This window comes from Chionomys nivalis, chromosome 7, assembly GCF_950005125.1.
Source record: "Chionomys nivalis chromosome 7, mChiNiv1.1, whole genome shotgun sequence".
In the NCBI taxonomy this organism is placed as follows: Eukaryota; Metazoa; Chordata; class Mammalia; order Rodentia; family Cricetidae; genus Chionomys; species Chionomys nivalis.
The window spans coordinates 4,509,137-4,525,731 of NC_080092.1; the positions used below are offsets into that span (position 1 = coordinate 4,509,137).

At 51.2% G+C, this 16,595-nt stretch overlaps 1 protein-coding gene across 1 annotated transcript in view; it reads left to right on the forward strand.

Moving 5' to 3' along the window:
• The window catches only part of Tekt5 (tektin 5), a 34,983-nt gene extending 19,299 nt beyond the window's left edge, over positions 1-15,684 (forward strand). Inside the window, exons 6-7 of the mRNA XM_057776307.1 lie at positions 12,287-12,441; positions 15,222-15,684. Of these exons, the coding sequence (XP_057632290.1) occupies positions 12,287-12,441; positions 15,222-15,675 (609 nt within the window). The 3' untranslated portion in view covers positions 15,676-15,684. The remainder of the gene's footprint in view (positions 1-12,286; positions 12,442-15,221) is intronic.
• Positions 15,685-16,595: the final 911 nt, after the last annotated feature.

A 16,595-nucleotide genomic window follows, 5' to 3' on the forward strand; every position in this document is an offset into this window, starting at 1 on the left:
ATTAATTATAAACTGTTTGATCTATTGTTCAGGCTTATTTCTAACTAGCTCTTACAACTTAAATTAATCCATAATTCTTGTCTATGTTTACCCATATGGCCTGGTACCTTTTATCAGTGAGGCAGTCATATCAGGCTTCCTCTGCATCTGCCTGGTGACTGCATCTCTGACTTTCCTCTTTCCAGAATTCTCCTAGTCTGGTTTTCTGGCTGTCACCCTAGTGCCGGGTTCAGCGGAGACTGTCTCGGGGGATAAAGTTGAGAGTGACAGAACAGGACACCCAGTTCCCTGCCTGCAAACACGTCACACACACACACACACACAGAGGAAGCCAAGCAGGCCAAGGCTGGATAGGTGAGAAGAAAGACTTTCAGAAGATGCATGGGGTGATGTTGGAGGAATAGACTTGGAGAACTCAAGTCCTAGAAGGACCCGAGTAAGGCTGTGGCTTCCCCTGAGGCAGAAGGAGCCTGCAGGGAGCATTGAGAGAAAGATGTTGGGTGCAGACTCACCTGGCAGAGGAAATCAAGAAGACACATAGAAGGATCAGGAGACTCTGGAAGGCATTGGTGAGAGAGAATGGCTGTCCACACACAAGGGCGACATGGGAGACAACTGGGGAAGGGGAGGCTTGAGAAGGCAGAGTTGGCACAGTCCCACCGTCCAGTCTCACAGAACATCTCTCCATGAGGAGGATGTTTGGGGGCAGGGACGCTGCTATCGAAAGTGCCTGCCTGAAACCGGGCATGATGGCACACTCCATTGTGATGTGTGAGTGATCCCAGCACTCAGGCAGGGGAGTCACTGTATCAAAGATTCAAGGTCACTCTTGGTAACACAGGGAGTTGGAGGCTAACCTGGGAGTTGGAGGCTAGCCTGGGCTAATGAAGCTCTGTCTTCACAACAAAAACAAAGAGTACTTATTCTGAAGGCGTGGGAGGCAGATTCTGGCAAGCGGGATGACCTTTGATGTGTTCTGCCAAGGGACCATTATTATCAGTAGCACTGTCCGGGTGCAGGTGGGCCGCAGCACCCAACCAGAGTTCCAGTAGCACACAGCCTTTGTCTCATTTTATGCAATGTCAATGTTCTTTCTACATCCTGCAATGCCGTTTGATTTATACCAAGGGTAGCAATAGAAAGTTTCAGTTTAAAATAAACTTCTTTTTCCTTTCTAAAGTGAATTGAGCTGGGTGTGGAGACTCACACCTGTAACCCTAGTGCACGGGAGGCTGAGGCAGGTGGATTGCTGTGAGTTCAAACCCTGCTTGGGAAAGAGCATGAGACCCTTTTTCAAAACAACAAAACCCACAAAAACAGAACACTTGGGCTAAGGAAATGGCCAGCGAGTAAAGGCCATCTAGTCTGCTGACCCAAGTTCCCTCTCCAGGCCCCACGTGAGTGGCCACACACGTGCATTTGTATCCCCGCCTCCCCACACAAATAAATGCAATTAAAGAGAAAATAAAAACCCAAACAAAAAACCCTAATAATAATGACATATAAATAAAATGGATGGATTTGGAGAGAGTTAGCTAACCCTGCTGTAACCTGTACACAGTGAGGCAAACGTGGTGGGAGAGGTGGCAGCATGCAGCATCCCTGTGGTGCTCCCGGCTGAGCCAGAGCGTAGGCCTGGAATCTGTATTCTGAACAAAATCTTGTACTACCAGCCGCTGCCTCCTCCACTAGAGCTGCTCTGGCTGGGAGGACCAGGAGCAATGCGTGCTGACCTGGATGAACTCAAAGCGGCTGTCTTCCTCCCTCCTTCACCTTCTCTCTCTTCCTCGAGGGACCAGGCCAGGCCATCCTGTCACTGTGGGGTTCTGCTGCCCGGGAACATTGCAGCCTTTAGATCATCACTTCCCCCTCGCTGTGGTCAGAGGCTTGGCATCGGGAGGTGGGCACAAAGGTGCAGGCATGCCAGCAGCCCAGCCACCATCGAGCTGCCCGAGATCAGACTGTTTCTCTGCTGGCTCATAAGGCTCCCTCCCTGCATACAACGTGTGGACTGCCTGTAGTCGGGGGACACGGGAGACACAGATGGGTGTGACCATTAGAGAGGGGAGCAGTGTGATGGCGGGGAAAGGAAATAATTTCTTTCTTTTCTCTTTGAGATAACTTGTATAGCCTAGACTGCCTAGAACTTGCTATGTAGCCCAGGCTGGCTTTAAAACTATGATCTTCCTGTTTCGGATTCTCAAATTCTAGAAATCCAGACATACACCACAGACAGGCTTGCCTGATTCTTTCCTTTTTCCTTTATTTTTGAGAATTTCAATCTAAGCATTCTGTATCTTTCTCTCCCCTCCCTAAGGTGATTATTTTCCGTAGCCCATTACAGCCCTGGCTGCTGAGTCGTCGCTCCAGCCACCTTGCTTTGCACAGCCCCACACCCAGCTGCATGCCCACACCTGCACATGGATGTCCTTTTTCTATGTGGTGTGTGTGTGTGTGTGTGTGTGTGGTGTATATGTGTGTATGGTATGTATGTGTGTGTGCTGTGCGCATGTGTGTGTCTGTGACTTGTGTGTGTGGTGTGTCTGTGTAGTGTGTATGTAGTGTGTTGTGGTGTGTATATGTATGTATATTGTCTGTACATGCATGTATATGTGAATGTGGGTATCTTAATGGCTTGTGTGTGTAGTGTCTTATGTTTTTGTGTGGTGTGTGTGCATGTGTCTGTGTGGTGTGTGTGTGTAGTGTGTAGTCTATGCATGTGTTTTGTGATATGTGAATGTGTGTGGTGTGTGTGTATAGTATGTAATGTGAACATGTGTTTGTGTGATATGTGTATGTGTGTAGTGTATAGTGTGAGCATGTGTTTGTGTGATAGCTGTATGTGTGTGCACATATGTGTGTATGCATATATGTGTGTGTGCATATGAACATACATGCATGCATGTGTAAGCTGCGGGTCAACGTCAGCTGAATTCCTTGATCACTCTCCACCTTATCGTTTGAGGCATCAAACCTGGAGCTCCCCCATTCATGTAGACTGGTTAGCTAGCCCTGGGGGTCCTCCCCTCTCTGTTCCCCCAGCACTGGGATTATGGTCATTCCTATCTTTTTGCTTGGGTGCTGGGCAAGCACCTTACCATCAGGCCACCCCAAGCCTCACTTGGATTTCTAAGAGGCCTTTTCTATCTAAACCCACGTCCAGGACATTCACTCTCTCGCTTGCTCTACTGAGAGCCTTCCCTATCTCAGTGGAGTAGCTCTAACTTCCAGACGGTTCCAGGAATTTCCTGGGTTTTCAACTTCCAAGGCCTCCAGGATGCCTCTGTCTCCCACCCTACGTGCTCTCCACTGCCAGACTCCACCTCTCTCTGGCTCACACAGTCCTCTAGCCCCACCCCAACAGAAAGGACCACCTCTTGACTTGCTTGGGTTATTGCTGTTCTCTCATACCTCATACCTCCTCTGTGTACCTCTGAGGTCACCCCCTTTGTGTTTCAAACCTTAAAGTCCACTGATTGATTACCCACTAGTTTGGAGCCTCGAGCAGATGGCTACATAGCAGAGAGAGAATGTTCATCTGTGCTAGATTCTGAGCGAGGACTGGGGTGTGGGCCTGCCTACCATGTGTGAAGTTCTGGATTCAATCACCAGCACTGCATAAATTGGGCACAGTGGCATAATTCCAGCACTCACAAGGTAGAAGGGAGGGAGGGCCAGAGGGAAATGAAATGAAAGTTACAATTAATGGAAAGAGTTTAACCAGACCGCAGAGAGTTGTGAGTTTAAACCCTAAAAGGCTTCCTTTTCGGTTGAAGTCCTTGGCATTTTGACCTTCAAACAGCTATCAGCATCAGCAAAACTACTTCTTTGGGGGGGAACTGGGTTGGAAAGTGGGGAGTCTGAGGGCTGGCAGTAGGAAGCTAAGGCCCAGCTCCACAAACAGCCAGATCCCTTCCAGTGCTGGGGGTGAGGGGAGGGCCAAGCTACTGACGGCTGGTTTCTAAATCTGGCCACATCCCGGGAAGCAGAGCTGCTGGTCTGGCCCTGCCTGGCCTATAAACACCACACTCAATATGAGATAAGAGTCTTAGCTCTAAACACTGTGGGAAGGGGCTGGAGAGGTGCTGGATGGTAGAGAACTTGGGTTCAAGTCCCAGCACCCACACTGGAGGTTCACAAATATCTGTAGCCCCTAGTCTTAACGAATCTTGACACCCTCTTCTGACTTCTTCAGGCACTGCACACATGTGGTGCACAGACATCTGTTCAGACAAAATACCCATCCATACACAGTTTAAAAAATAAATAAAAGCATAGCAAAGCAAACCGGTGAGGGGAAAAGCGGAATGACTAAAGCAGGCAGCCCCTGCCTCGATCTGGGTCCAGCTAGGGGAGTTTTGGAAATTAGTTCCTGTGAATTTCAGGACTGGGGAGGTGGCTCAGAGGATAAAGTATACTGGACAAGCATGAGGACTGGTCTGGATCTGCAGCACCACAGAACAGTGTGGCAGGCACGGTGGACCCCTGTAATCTCAGAGACTGGATCGCCAAAGCAAGCTGGCTGTCTAGACCAGCTGGAGCTGGAGACCCGGCTTTCATAAGAGCCCCCACCTGGATGAATGAAGTGAAGAGCAGTCAAGGAAGGCACCTAGCATGAACTTCACACATGCACCACATACCCACATGCCCCACAGATGCGAATGAGCGTTCATACACGTAAGCACTCACTATAGGCACATATATAGGAGGGAGAGGTGGAGGATGAGAAGGAAGGAATAATCTTACTGCTGTGCAGAATAGGAAGGCAAGAGAAGATTCAGGAGGCAGATGACAAGCAGGCAGGTGACAGATGGCATGTGTCCTCCTAGCTGTATGTTAGAAGAATAAAAATGGCCAGCCATACATGCAGGAGTCTCTTTGAGTTGGTGTCTTAGTTACCTTTCTAGTCTGTGAAGAGACACTGTAACTAAGGCAACTTATACGAAGGCATTTAATTGGGCGGAGAGCACGGTGGCATGCAGGTAGATATGGCTCTGGCTCTGGAACAGTAGCTAAGAGCTTACATCCTGATCTGCAAGTTGGAGGCAGAGGGGGCGGGGAGGGAGAGGGAGAGGAAGAGAGGACAGGTTGGACCTGGCATGGGCTTTTCAGTGACACACTTCCTCCAACAAGGCCCTACTTAATCCTTCCTAAACAGTACACCAGCTGGGAACCAAACATTCTAATATGAGCCTATGGAGGCCTTTCTCATTCCGACCTCTACAGCTGGTAGGTGTGGCCTGCTACAGTACTTTCAGAACATTTCCAGGGATATAGCTTAATTGGTAGCATGCTTGCCTATTGTGCATGAAACCCTGGGTTTGATTCTCAGTGCTACAAATAACTTAGATAGTGTGTGGGGGGGATGCATTTCCATACCTGTAATCCCAGCACTTGGGAGGATCAAGGTCATTCTCCATTTTGTATAAGTTTGAGACCATCTTAGGCTGTGTGGGACCCTGGAGAAATAGATGATAGATAGATGAATGGATGAATGGACGGACGGACGGATGGACGGACGGACGGAAGATAGATGAGAGAGAGTGTCAGAGAGGAGGGAGAGAAATGAGAGAGAAGGAAAATTGTGTTAAGGAGATTCTCTCGAAGGCTTGAGATGGCGGGTTTCCATGGATTTTCTCCAGAGCAGTAGAGAGTACCCCTACCCGATTTCTTTTTGGTTTTCTATTTGTTTATTGGAGGGCAGACCACAGCACGTTTATTGGAGGGCAGAGAAAAGCTGTGGGAATCAGCGCCCTCCCCCCATTACACAGGCCTCAGGCTTGGCTGCAAGCACCTTTACCTGCTAAACCGTCTTGTAGGCCCCACCCCAATTCATTTTCCAAATCCACCAGGAATTTCAGGACCCCTACAGGAGACTGTCTGTAACAGCAGGCATTTGTGCTTCTCTGGCGTTGCTGTGGTCAGGGCTTTCTCGAATGTGTCCATTTGACCAGTCATTTAAGACCCAAATTTACTCCTGATAGTGTCTGTCAAAGTTTGCATACAATTGTCTAGTCACAACTGCTGCCACGTCCTGCTTTATCACTGTCCACCTTATTCCCCTGAGACAGTCTCCCACTGAACGTGACGCTGGGATGACAGTCAGAGAGCCCCACAGATCCTCCTGTCTCTGTCCCCTCAGCACAGGGTTACAGGAGGCATAGGCTACACGGTTTTCTGTGGGCGTTGAAGGTCTGAACTCAGGTCCTTGGGCTCATGCAGCAGGTACACTGAGCACCTCCCTCCCCGTCCCTGGATGCTCACATTTAAGAACTCAAGTTGGAGGACCCTGGTACAGACCATCCATGCCATGAGTTCCTGGCAGTGTTCCTGAGCCCCTTTCTCTCTCCACTTTTTGCTTCCAGGCTTGGTTGAACTTATAAATGTCCCACTATTTGACACCCCCCCCCAATTCTGCCAGGTTTCTTTCCCCTTTCTGAAGCTGGGGAGTCTGTCTGGGTCAAGCCAGGCATCTCCTTGGTAACCCCCGGCTTCATGCAAATTGGCAAACAATACTTTTGCAAGGTTGAACAAAGCTGACGCAGGTCAAAAGCCAGCTGGAGCTAAACCCAGCTCTCTCTCCACTTTAAAACTCAGTTCCTGGCCTTGGAGGCTTGTTCTGCCATCACAAGGCAAGATGCAGACTGAGAGCTCTACGAGGCAGGCAGTTCCGCCACATGCATCCCACACCCTTCCCAGCCAGCACCGTGGTTTAGATTCCAGCGGGAAGAGCAGCACACTTTTCTGCCCCGCAAGGTCGGCTTCATCTAAGGCTGTCAGAATTTCTACCTTCCACACTGCACAGGGCCTAACAGCGTTCCCAGTGCCAAGAGGGAACCTGGAGCCTGGTGTACGCTCTGCCTGGTGTGCGCTCTGCCTTGTGTGCACTCTGCCTGGTGTGCGCTCTGCCTTGTGTACATTCTGCCTGGTGTGCACTCTGCCCGGTGTGCACTCTGCCTGGTGTGCACTCTGCAAGTACTCTGCCTGGTGTGCACTCTGCCTGGTGTGCACTCTGCCTTGTGTGTGCTCTGCCTTGTGTGTGCTCTGCCTTGTGTGCACTCTGCCTGGTGTGCGCTCTGCCTGGTGTGCACTCTGCCTTGTGTGCACTCTGCAAGTACTCTGCCTTGAACTACAGTTTTAGATTCGTCATTCCCACTTGAGGGGAGCATGCCAATGGCTGGTCTCCTAGAGGGTCCTGTTGGGAATGGGGAGAAAACGAAGACCCCCTCCCAGCCTTGTTACTGTTGCCAAGGTGTAAACAGAGAAACTGAGGCTGGGAGAAGTTCAGGTTTCGCCAAGACCACACATAGCAGATGTGCTACCTCAAACCACACACGCCAGACCCAGCTGTGTCCTTGAACATGCAGGCAAATCACCTGAGGGTCTTGTTAGTGTGCAGATCCTGGCAGCAGGTCTAGGCTGGGGTCAGACGTGTCCTCTCCAGCAAGCTTTCAGAGTTCAGTGGTCACTGGCCCTCACTCTGAGTTACAACAATCTAGAGCAGCAGTTTCAACCTGTGGGTCGTGATCCCTTTGGCAAACCTTTATCTCCAAAAATCTTTACATTATGATTCGTAATAGTAGCAAAACTACAGTTTGGAAGTAGCAGCGAAAATAATTCTATGGTTGGGGTCGCCACAACATAAGCAACTGTATAAAGGTTGAGAACCACTGGTCTAGAACAACTGTTCTCTGAATCTCAGAAGCGTAAGGGACAGCAGTTTTGTATCACTGAGGGAGTCATGACTCCCTTTGTGATGGTTTGTAGTGAGAGAGTTCCGAACTGATAGACCAAGGGCTAAATTCTGGCCCCTGCTTGGTTGTATAAGTAAAGTTTTATTAGAACACAGTCATACCCATCTCCATGTAGTCTGGCAGCCCTTATACTGCACAGGCCAGGTTGAGCCATCTGGAGGGGGCCAACTTGAAGACATATAAAGAAAATCAGTCAGATATGGTGGTGCATAGTACTTGGAAGTACTATGGCCTCAGTACCTGGAAGGCTGATGCAGAAGGATCACCATGAGTTCTAGGCCAGCCCACACTACAGAGTTGGGCAAAACACTTGCTGCACAGGCTGAGTGCAAGTCTGAGATCTCATGCTGGAAAGGGAGAACTGACTCCCAGAAGTTACCTTCTGGCCTCCCTGTTTACCTGGGTTGTGGTTCACACCGATGCCACCCCAGCTCCTGGGAATAAAATATAAAAGAAGAAAGAGAAAGAGAGAGGGAGGGGGAAGGAGTGGGGGAGAGGGAAGGAGGGAGGGAGGGGGTGAGGGAGAAGAAGAGGGAGAGAAGGGGGGGATGCCCAGGGACACTGGCGGTTAGCTTACCCCCCACCCCATGGTGATGAACTGGAGCTCTGAGATCCACGCCTGTGGAGGAGTCTACGCGGCTGATTGATGGATTGGGGATTTGTGGTCATGGAGAGCTGGGTCAATTGTCTTGGACTACCTACAATTTCCTTAGCAGGCATCCACTGCCCACCTTATGTCTGAGCTAACATCCTTGTAATCACCAGGTGAAGCCTTTGCAGTGTACCAGCCTAGTAAACCTCTAGCTCCTCCCAGTCCAGCAGCTAAGATGGCTCTCAGGCAGCCTCCGCAACCTCTAGGGGAGGCTTCCCACTGTGCTGGGACCTGTGAACATGGTGTTCCCAGCCATGACTTTGACAAATGCATAGCACTCATGACTGTGATATGAAAAGCCACTTTTTCCACTGCGCAACTTGAATTTATGGTCCCCGTATGGTCACTTGATACTTAGCTCAGAGTACACCATCTCTTATTCCCCTACAAGTAAGAAATAGGTTTGTGTTGCCAATGAAAATCCCACCTGAGTCTCAAGGCAAGGTCCTGTGGTGCAGGCAGGCACTGGCCTCGGAGCTCAAGAGGAGGAAGAACCCCTCCTTTCTCTGTACTTTTATGCAGTTTGGGTTTTGATGGGTGAAATGAGGCCTACTCACACTGGGCATGCCCACTGGACCCACTGAGCCTGACAGAACGGTCTTTTAGGGCTCACTCACAGATATATTCAGCGATGCTTTTATCAGCTCTCTGAGCACCCTCCGTCCAGATCCATCAACAAAAGGATTAGCCACCCCACAAACTATCTCATTTAGCCCACTAACCTGAGTGGGTTGTAATTCTGCCAGGGTACAAAAGAAACCGTACCCTGAAGGATCTGGCAACTAGGAAGGACTCTGCAGATGTTGCCAGGTGTTGTGTGCAGGTCGCATTAGGCTCAGAGAGGCTGGGAACCTCACAGGGTCACACAGCAAGTAAGAACAGCATCTGGGCTAAAAGCTGTGTGTTGGGACGGAGTGATCCGCCCTTTGCTACGGCTCAGGAGACTCCTTTCCTGGCCTTCTTGTTTGGCATCGCAGCAACCTGCCTTGCGGGGACGCAGAGGAGTGAAGCAGGAGCCCTTTTTCCCTCACACCCTTTCCCAACTGAATTCCAGCTCCCAGCCATAGTCAGCAAGGCCAGGCAGCTGCCTGACCCAGTATGCCAAGACTCCTCCCATGGGGTGACCCCCTGGGCCCAATCCCCAAAGGCCCCGCCCAGTCTTTGGGATGAGCCAAACTGTGCCCTGGAGGCTTTTTCCCCAGCTCTGTGGGAACAGAAAGATGAACATTCCAGGGAAGCCCCTCAGAGCCTGGGGCCAAGATGCCAGGCAGCCAGGCGTGTGTGTGTGTGTGTGTGTGTGTGTGTGTGTGTGTGTAGTGTAACCATGTCGGGGTGGGAACTGCTGGGCGTCCTTTTCTGCTCTGAGTGTGATTGTAAACTCGAGTGGGCCTTGCCACGTCTGTGTTTGAAAGAAAGGAACTGACACATTTGTTAAAATTCTGATGCTTTGTTTAAGGGGTGCAGAGGAAGTCCCCTGGGCATATCAGCCACAGCCTGAAGGGGGTGATGAGGTGAGCATGTGTGTATCTGAGAGGACTCCCTCAGGCTGAGGGGACAGGTCCGGCAAAAGCCCTGTGATGAATGCCTACTTGAGTTTTCTTCTTTGTTCTTGCCGAGACCAGCTTTCAGAACAGTCCAGGCGGGGCTCTGGAATGCTGGGGCTATAGATGGGCACTCCATGCCCTGGAGCCTGCTGCGTTTGCTATGAATGTGGGGGATGTCACAGCTCTGGGGACAGGTGGGTGGGTGGCTTCAGAGGAGGTAGGGTTTGAGACACTCTGTGTGTACGTGTGCACGTTACATATGTTTGGTAAGTATCTGGGATTTGAGGCTCTGCACTGGGGAGCATGTGCCAACTTGCCCAGGCTCTCCTCTCTAGAGGCCTCCTGGATTCCCGTGGGTGCCTGGGGTGTCTGCAGAGTCTGAGCCATTGCAGAAAGAGCACAACGCTGGACATCCGTTTCCAAAGTTGTCTGTACATTTCTCCCAGAAATCTGAAGTAGCTCCCTTGGGCCAGTTCTCTTGTAGGACCCCCTCTTGATCTCCATTCAAAAATCTAAAAACAAAGAAACAAACCATGGCTCACTCTACCCCGCTTGGGACTCCTTGCTGGGACAAACACCTAACTACCACATCCCCACCTGCAGCAAGCAGTTAACACAGCCCCTTAGCCCCTTCCTGCTGGGCCCCTTACAGCTTACTCTTGAGACTGTGGGAGCTCCTCCTCCTCCCCTTCCTCCTCTCCTCCTCCCCTCCCCCCCTTCTTCCCCTCCCTCTCCTCCTCCCCTCCCCCTCCCTCTCCTCCTCCCCTTCCTCCTCTCCTCCTCCCCTCCCCCTCCCTCTCCTTCTTCCCCTCCCTCTCCTCCTCCCCTCCCCCTCCCTCTCCTCCTCCCCTCCCCCTCCCTCTCCTCCTCCTCCTCCTCCTTCCTCCCCTGGTGTGCTTATTATTTGCACGTGTTCTTGGCTTGCCTTGCTCATGTGAAGTGCCTCGCTCACGTCTTCATTGACTTTGTGGTAGCACTAGCTGCTCTCTCTACGTTCCAGGAGGCCCATTTTGATTAGATATAGATATGTGAGTCTTCATTTAATGTGCCATTACAAACATACGTGGTATTTACATGCTTGGATCAGAGGTGGTCTCAGAGCAGGATTGCGCTGTTGTCATTCACTGCCTTTGACAAATGCCTGGCAGAAGTAGCTCGCTCACTAGGGAGGCCACATCAGTACTCTCTCCTGCCCTCCCTGAGGGCCCTGATGGCTTCCCCTTCAGCAGGAAAGTCTAGCCACTGGCCAGCCCACATTGCTGCTTACCCTCCAGCCTTTGGTGGGGGGGTCACAGTCCTCCACAGACTTTTGGAGGCACACAGGCTTCCAGAGCTTGGGCAGGAGCTGCACTTCAGTGGAACTTGTGGGACTTTTATTCTCCCTTTGGATGAAGACAGTCCGGCTGAGTGGCAGGCTAGATAAGAGGCTGTGAGAATAATTTTTGGCAGCAGGAGCACCCACCTGGCCTGGGCAGATGTGCCCTGGGCATGAATCATCACTGAGCCGTAGCAGAAGGTTCTGGAAAACCCCAGTGTTCTGGAAAACCCACAGACATGTCTGATCAAGACATGCAGTTGGGGGTTGGGGGGAAGCCTGTGGAGAAATGAGTAACCATGGGCTCCATTCTAGAACTGAGGAAGGACGGGAGGTGTGGTCATCTTGAAATCAGGCTGTAGTAGGAGGCCACTTGTCTGTTCCCACCTGCACAGACCATGAAATAATCACACAGAAACTATATTATTTGCAATACTGTTTGACCAATAGCTTAAGCGTATTTCTAGCTTACTCTTATATCTTAAATTAACCCATTTTTTTAAATCTATGTATTGCCACGTGGCTGTGGCTTACTGGGTAAAGTTCCATCCGCCATCTGTCTCTGGCAGAGCTGCATGGCTTCTTCCTGACTCTGCCTACTCTCTCCTCTATCTGCTTGGAACTCCTGCCTTGTCCTATTCTGCTAAGCCACTGGCTAGAACAGCTTTATTCATTAACCAATAAAAGCAACACATAGACAGAAGGGCAGCCCACACCTCCCTTCTTCCCGCTGTCATTTCCCCTCCCTCTCTTCCCACAATGAGTGGTTCGCTCCAGCAGAGTTTTAAAACCAAAATTTGTCTTGGTACTGACCCAGCACCAGCGTCCAGTGACCTACAGTAGTGGCAGCAACTTCTCAAGGTCATCCCAGTCCCAGTCCCTGTCCCTAAGGGGTTCAGGGTTGGGGAAGGAGGACTTTAAAGGCTGGAGGCCCCTGAAGTGACTTCAGCTCCCTGCCTTCCCCAAGAAGAGGAGGTGAGAGAATTCTGAGGGGTGTGTGACAGTCTCCTGGTCCCCACAGACACTACAGGAGATCTTCCAGGCAGAGAACACCATCATGTTGCTGGAGAGGGCCATCATGGCCAAGGAGTGCCCACTGAAGGTGGCGCAGACCAGGCTGGCGTGCAGGACCCGACGGCCTAACGTGGAGCTCTGCAGGGACATACCACAGTTCAAGTGAGTGGAGGTGGGGGGCCACTGGGGTCCAGGAAGAAAAGAGTGGGGTCTCGGAAATGGCACTGTTACTGTTGAAAGCATCAGAGCCTGGGCTCTCCCCGGCAGTTCTAACACGCTAGGTTTATCTGCTCATCTAACAGGCCAGTTAGACGGGAGATTTATAAGGTGTGGCCCATTTCCATCCCCACCCCAGCCCATCTTCAGGGTCCTGAAATCAGCTCAGGTTTAAACAGAGGAAAGAGGACTGTATAGCAAGCAGCCCTAGTCATGGAGCCCCTGTCTCTCCGGCTAGATGGTCTGATAAGATTATGAGAGCTGTGTAAAATCTCCTGTGCTCCTTCTCTGTCTTCAGCCATTTCTTTCCCTTGTGAACTCCTGGGAGGAGGGAGCCTCAGTTTCTTGGGAACTATAGTTTCAATCATGTGGTTCAAAGTGAGAGATGCAGCCTCTCTTTAAAATATATTCAGTCCCACCTGGACGGCTGCAGTAGGTACTAACCCCGGGTCTGGGAACCGGACCCTGCGGGAATCAGGACTCGCAGTCTCAGATCTCAGCTGGGAGCTGGGTGGAGGTCTGCATTCTGGGTTGCACCCTGACAGTCTCTCTCTGAAGCTCCCTCACCTGCCAGCGCTGCCTCTCTGCTCAGGAAACCCTCCTGCTTCCTCTGCAAGGCCAAGAAGACACTGGCAGCAGAGACAGACAGCTCTGGCATCTCTCTCTAGCATCTGATGGGAGAGGTGCCTGCTTGCAGCCCTCTTCATCTCCAACCTCTCTCTTTGCAAAGAGCCCAAGTCCTTCCTGCGTGACTGGATCCCACCTACCCTGCCAGCTAAGTGACTTGCTTCCGTGGACAACAGGAGAGGGGCACGAGGAGCATCAGCCCGGGGGGTCAAGCCTCCCTCTGGCTTCTGGTGGCTGCCACACTCCTGGAGCCTATTGTTGGTCTCTTCTTGTTTCCTGCTTGCTTGGTTGCTTACTTTTCTTTTTATGTGGAATGGGGGATTGAACTCAGGGCTTTACACATGCCAGGCAAGCACTCTGCCAACTGAATCCCATTCCCCTAAATTGAACTTATTTGAAATGAAATGGGCTGAAGATGTAGTCCAATGGGTAGAGTGCTTGCCTAGCATGCATGACACACTGAGTTTGGTCCCCAGCATCACAGAAACTATGCATAGAATGCTCAGGAGGCTGAGGCAGGAGGACCATCCTTGGCTACATAGAGTTGAGGCCAGCCTAGGCTACATGAGGCCTTGTCTTTAAAAGTTTTTAAAGCTTAATTTAAGATGTAGACTATGAATTGAATGAATAGAGGGCTTATTCATTTATTTATTATTTTTTATCAGCTTCTGAAACAGGAAGTCATGTTTCAGGTGTTCTTTAGCCCATATGGCTCCTGGGCTTGTCACACATGGGCAGCATGACCAACCCAGAGTCTCTATGGCAGTACCGTTGTGGAGCCTCTCCTCCTGGGCCCCCACGCGCCCATTCATTCTCATCTTTTCCCCCTCTGTAATCTGAACTCCCCCTTCAGGGTCTCGTCAGTACTTTCGGAGAGCCTGGGTAGATGGGGACATGAGACAACATGGGGACTGGCCTCTGACCACCTCCCCCATGTCTCTAGGGGTCTTTTCACTGTGTCTGTGGGTTGCTGGGAGGGGCTCTATTCCAGGGTAGTGGCTTCTACTGGTTAGGAGCCATAATTCTCTGAGATGTGAACCTATGATCCAAGAGGAATTAAGGCAGCATGGATGTGTGTTCCAGATGGAAAAGGGACCTGACCAGAAGCCACCATGCACCTGGTCTCATATGTAAATGAGGCTAGCCCTTGTGTTTTACTGGCAGAGACCATGTTTTCAAAGTAGCCAATCCGTATTTAAAATATACCTGACGTGGCCAGGCGATGGTGGCACATGCCTTTAATCCTAGCATTTGGGAGGCAGAAGCAGGAGGAAGTAGGCAGATCTCTGAGTTCAAGGCCAGCCTGGTCTACAGAGCAAGTTCCAGGATAGCCTGGACTACCCAGAGAAACCCTTTCTTGAAACCCCCCACCAAAAAAAAAAATACACTTTCAAAAAAGGACTCATGCCTATAATCTCAACTCTTGGGAGGTGAAGGAAGGGGGAGGAGGTGTTCCAGGTGGTCACCCTTTAGCTGTGTAGAGAATCTGAGGTCAGCTTGGACTATGTGAGACCAGGACAGGAAAGGGAAGGAGAAGGTGGGGGGAGGGGCAAAAGCAAGGCAAAACAAGTCACATAATAGGTCAGGTATGCTTGAGTGGCTTAGACAGGAGGGCAGCTTGAGCACTGGAGTTGGAGACAATGTCACTATGGCCAGCACAATGACACCGTCTCAGAGACAAAAACAGAGTGAACCGTGGCTTCTGTTACACTGAATAGTTTCACAGTGTGGCCATGCAACCGTTTGTCTTTCCCTCTTCTGGGCCATAGTGGACAGCGCTGCTGTGGATACTTGGTGTGAAGATCTGTCTTCAGTTCAGGTTGGAGAAGCAAGAGGCGGATTGCAGGCCCTGGGGGCAAACCATGGTTAAATTATTGTCAGATTCTGCTTAAATTATTGTCAGATTCTGCCCTTTGTCCCATCTGTTGCCTCAGTGCTTTGTCAGCCTGGGTGACCCTCCCAGAGGGGCGCGTCCACCTGTCCTTCCCTCCAGGGCTGAGGACTGCAGTGCTGTGGCCACCAGAGGCACCTTCCCCGCTGCACACGGGGTGGCTGTGCTGAAAGGAATGTCACTGAGGTTTCTCTCCGCCCCACCGCAGGCTCGTGAACGAGGTTTTCACTATAGACGACACCCTACAGACGCTCAGGCTGAGGCTGCGGGAGACACAAGACACGCTACAGCTGCTGGTGATGACCAAGTCCCGGCTGGAGCACGAGCTGGCCATCAAAGCCAACACCTTATGCATCGACAAGGAGAAATGCATGCGCATGCGCAAGGTCTTCCCCAGCACGCCCCGCCTGGTGGGTTATACCTGCTCTGGGGTCTGCCCAGGCCCTTGCGCCAGCCTCGTCCCTTGTGTCAGCCCCGCCCCCTGCGGCAGGCCCTCTGGCGGAGGCTCCTCACTTTGTGGAGGCCCCGCCCCTTGCGGGGGTTCCGCCCCTTGCGGGGGTTCCGCCCCTTGCGGAGGATCCGCCCCTTGTGGAAACTCTTCGGGCTGTGCTGGCTCTGCCTCTTGTTCCTGCTCAGGCTCCGGCTTTGCGCCGGTTTGTTAAATGGCATAACGCTGGAAAAAGCTGAAGAAGAAAATAAAAGAGTCATTTTCTCCCTTTCCTATCTTCATGAAAATGTGACGCTACAGAACCGAAGTAAATCAAAGCCCTTTGAGCTAGTTCCTGGGGCTGATGGATCGGTGGGAGGTCCTGAGACGGGTTTACTCAAGGGCGGAGCCTGGAGCCCTGGGGCATCCCCAGGAATGCCGGAGGCTTCCTTTCTCCCACCTCTTCTCTCCTCTGTTCTCTTCTCTGTCCTTCCTCTCCTCACTATTTAAATATTCAGAATATCAGCTGGGGATCGATCAGACTTGAAGACTTACTTGCCCAGCATGCTTAAGATACCGGGTTCTTTTCCCAGTGGTTTCAGATTATATAGATGAGTGCAACAGTAACAGAATTGGGCAGAGGAGGTGGTTCAGATGATGAGCCCTTGCTGCACAAGCAAAACAGCCAGGACCTACGTTAAAAAGCTAGGTGAGGTGGTACGCATATCTATAACCAGGCTCTCACAGCTGGAAGGGAGGCAGAAACCGGACTGCAGCCAGGAAGTGCCCTGGCCAGCTAGCCTGGAGCAGGCTGTGCGGTGCAACAAAGACTCAGGACTGGAGAGCTGTCTCAGCAGAGAAGAGCACTTTCTGTTCTTGTAGAGGATCTCGGTCCGGTTCCCAGCGTCCACGTGGTGGCTCCATCCATAACTCCGAATTCATAACTCCGAATTTCACCCAGTGTACCTGAATTTTCTTTCTTTCTTTCTTTCTTTCTTTCTTTCTTTCTTTCTTTCTTTCTTTCTTTCTGTCTGTCTGTCTGTCTGTCTGTCTGTCTGTCGGTCCGTCTTCTTGCTACAGAGTGTCACTGTGTAGCCCAGGCTGTTCTTTAACTCAGACTCTCCTGCCTGTGCCTCCCAGTGCTGAGATTAAAGG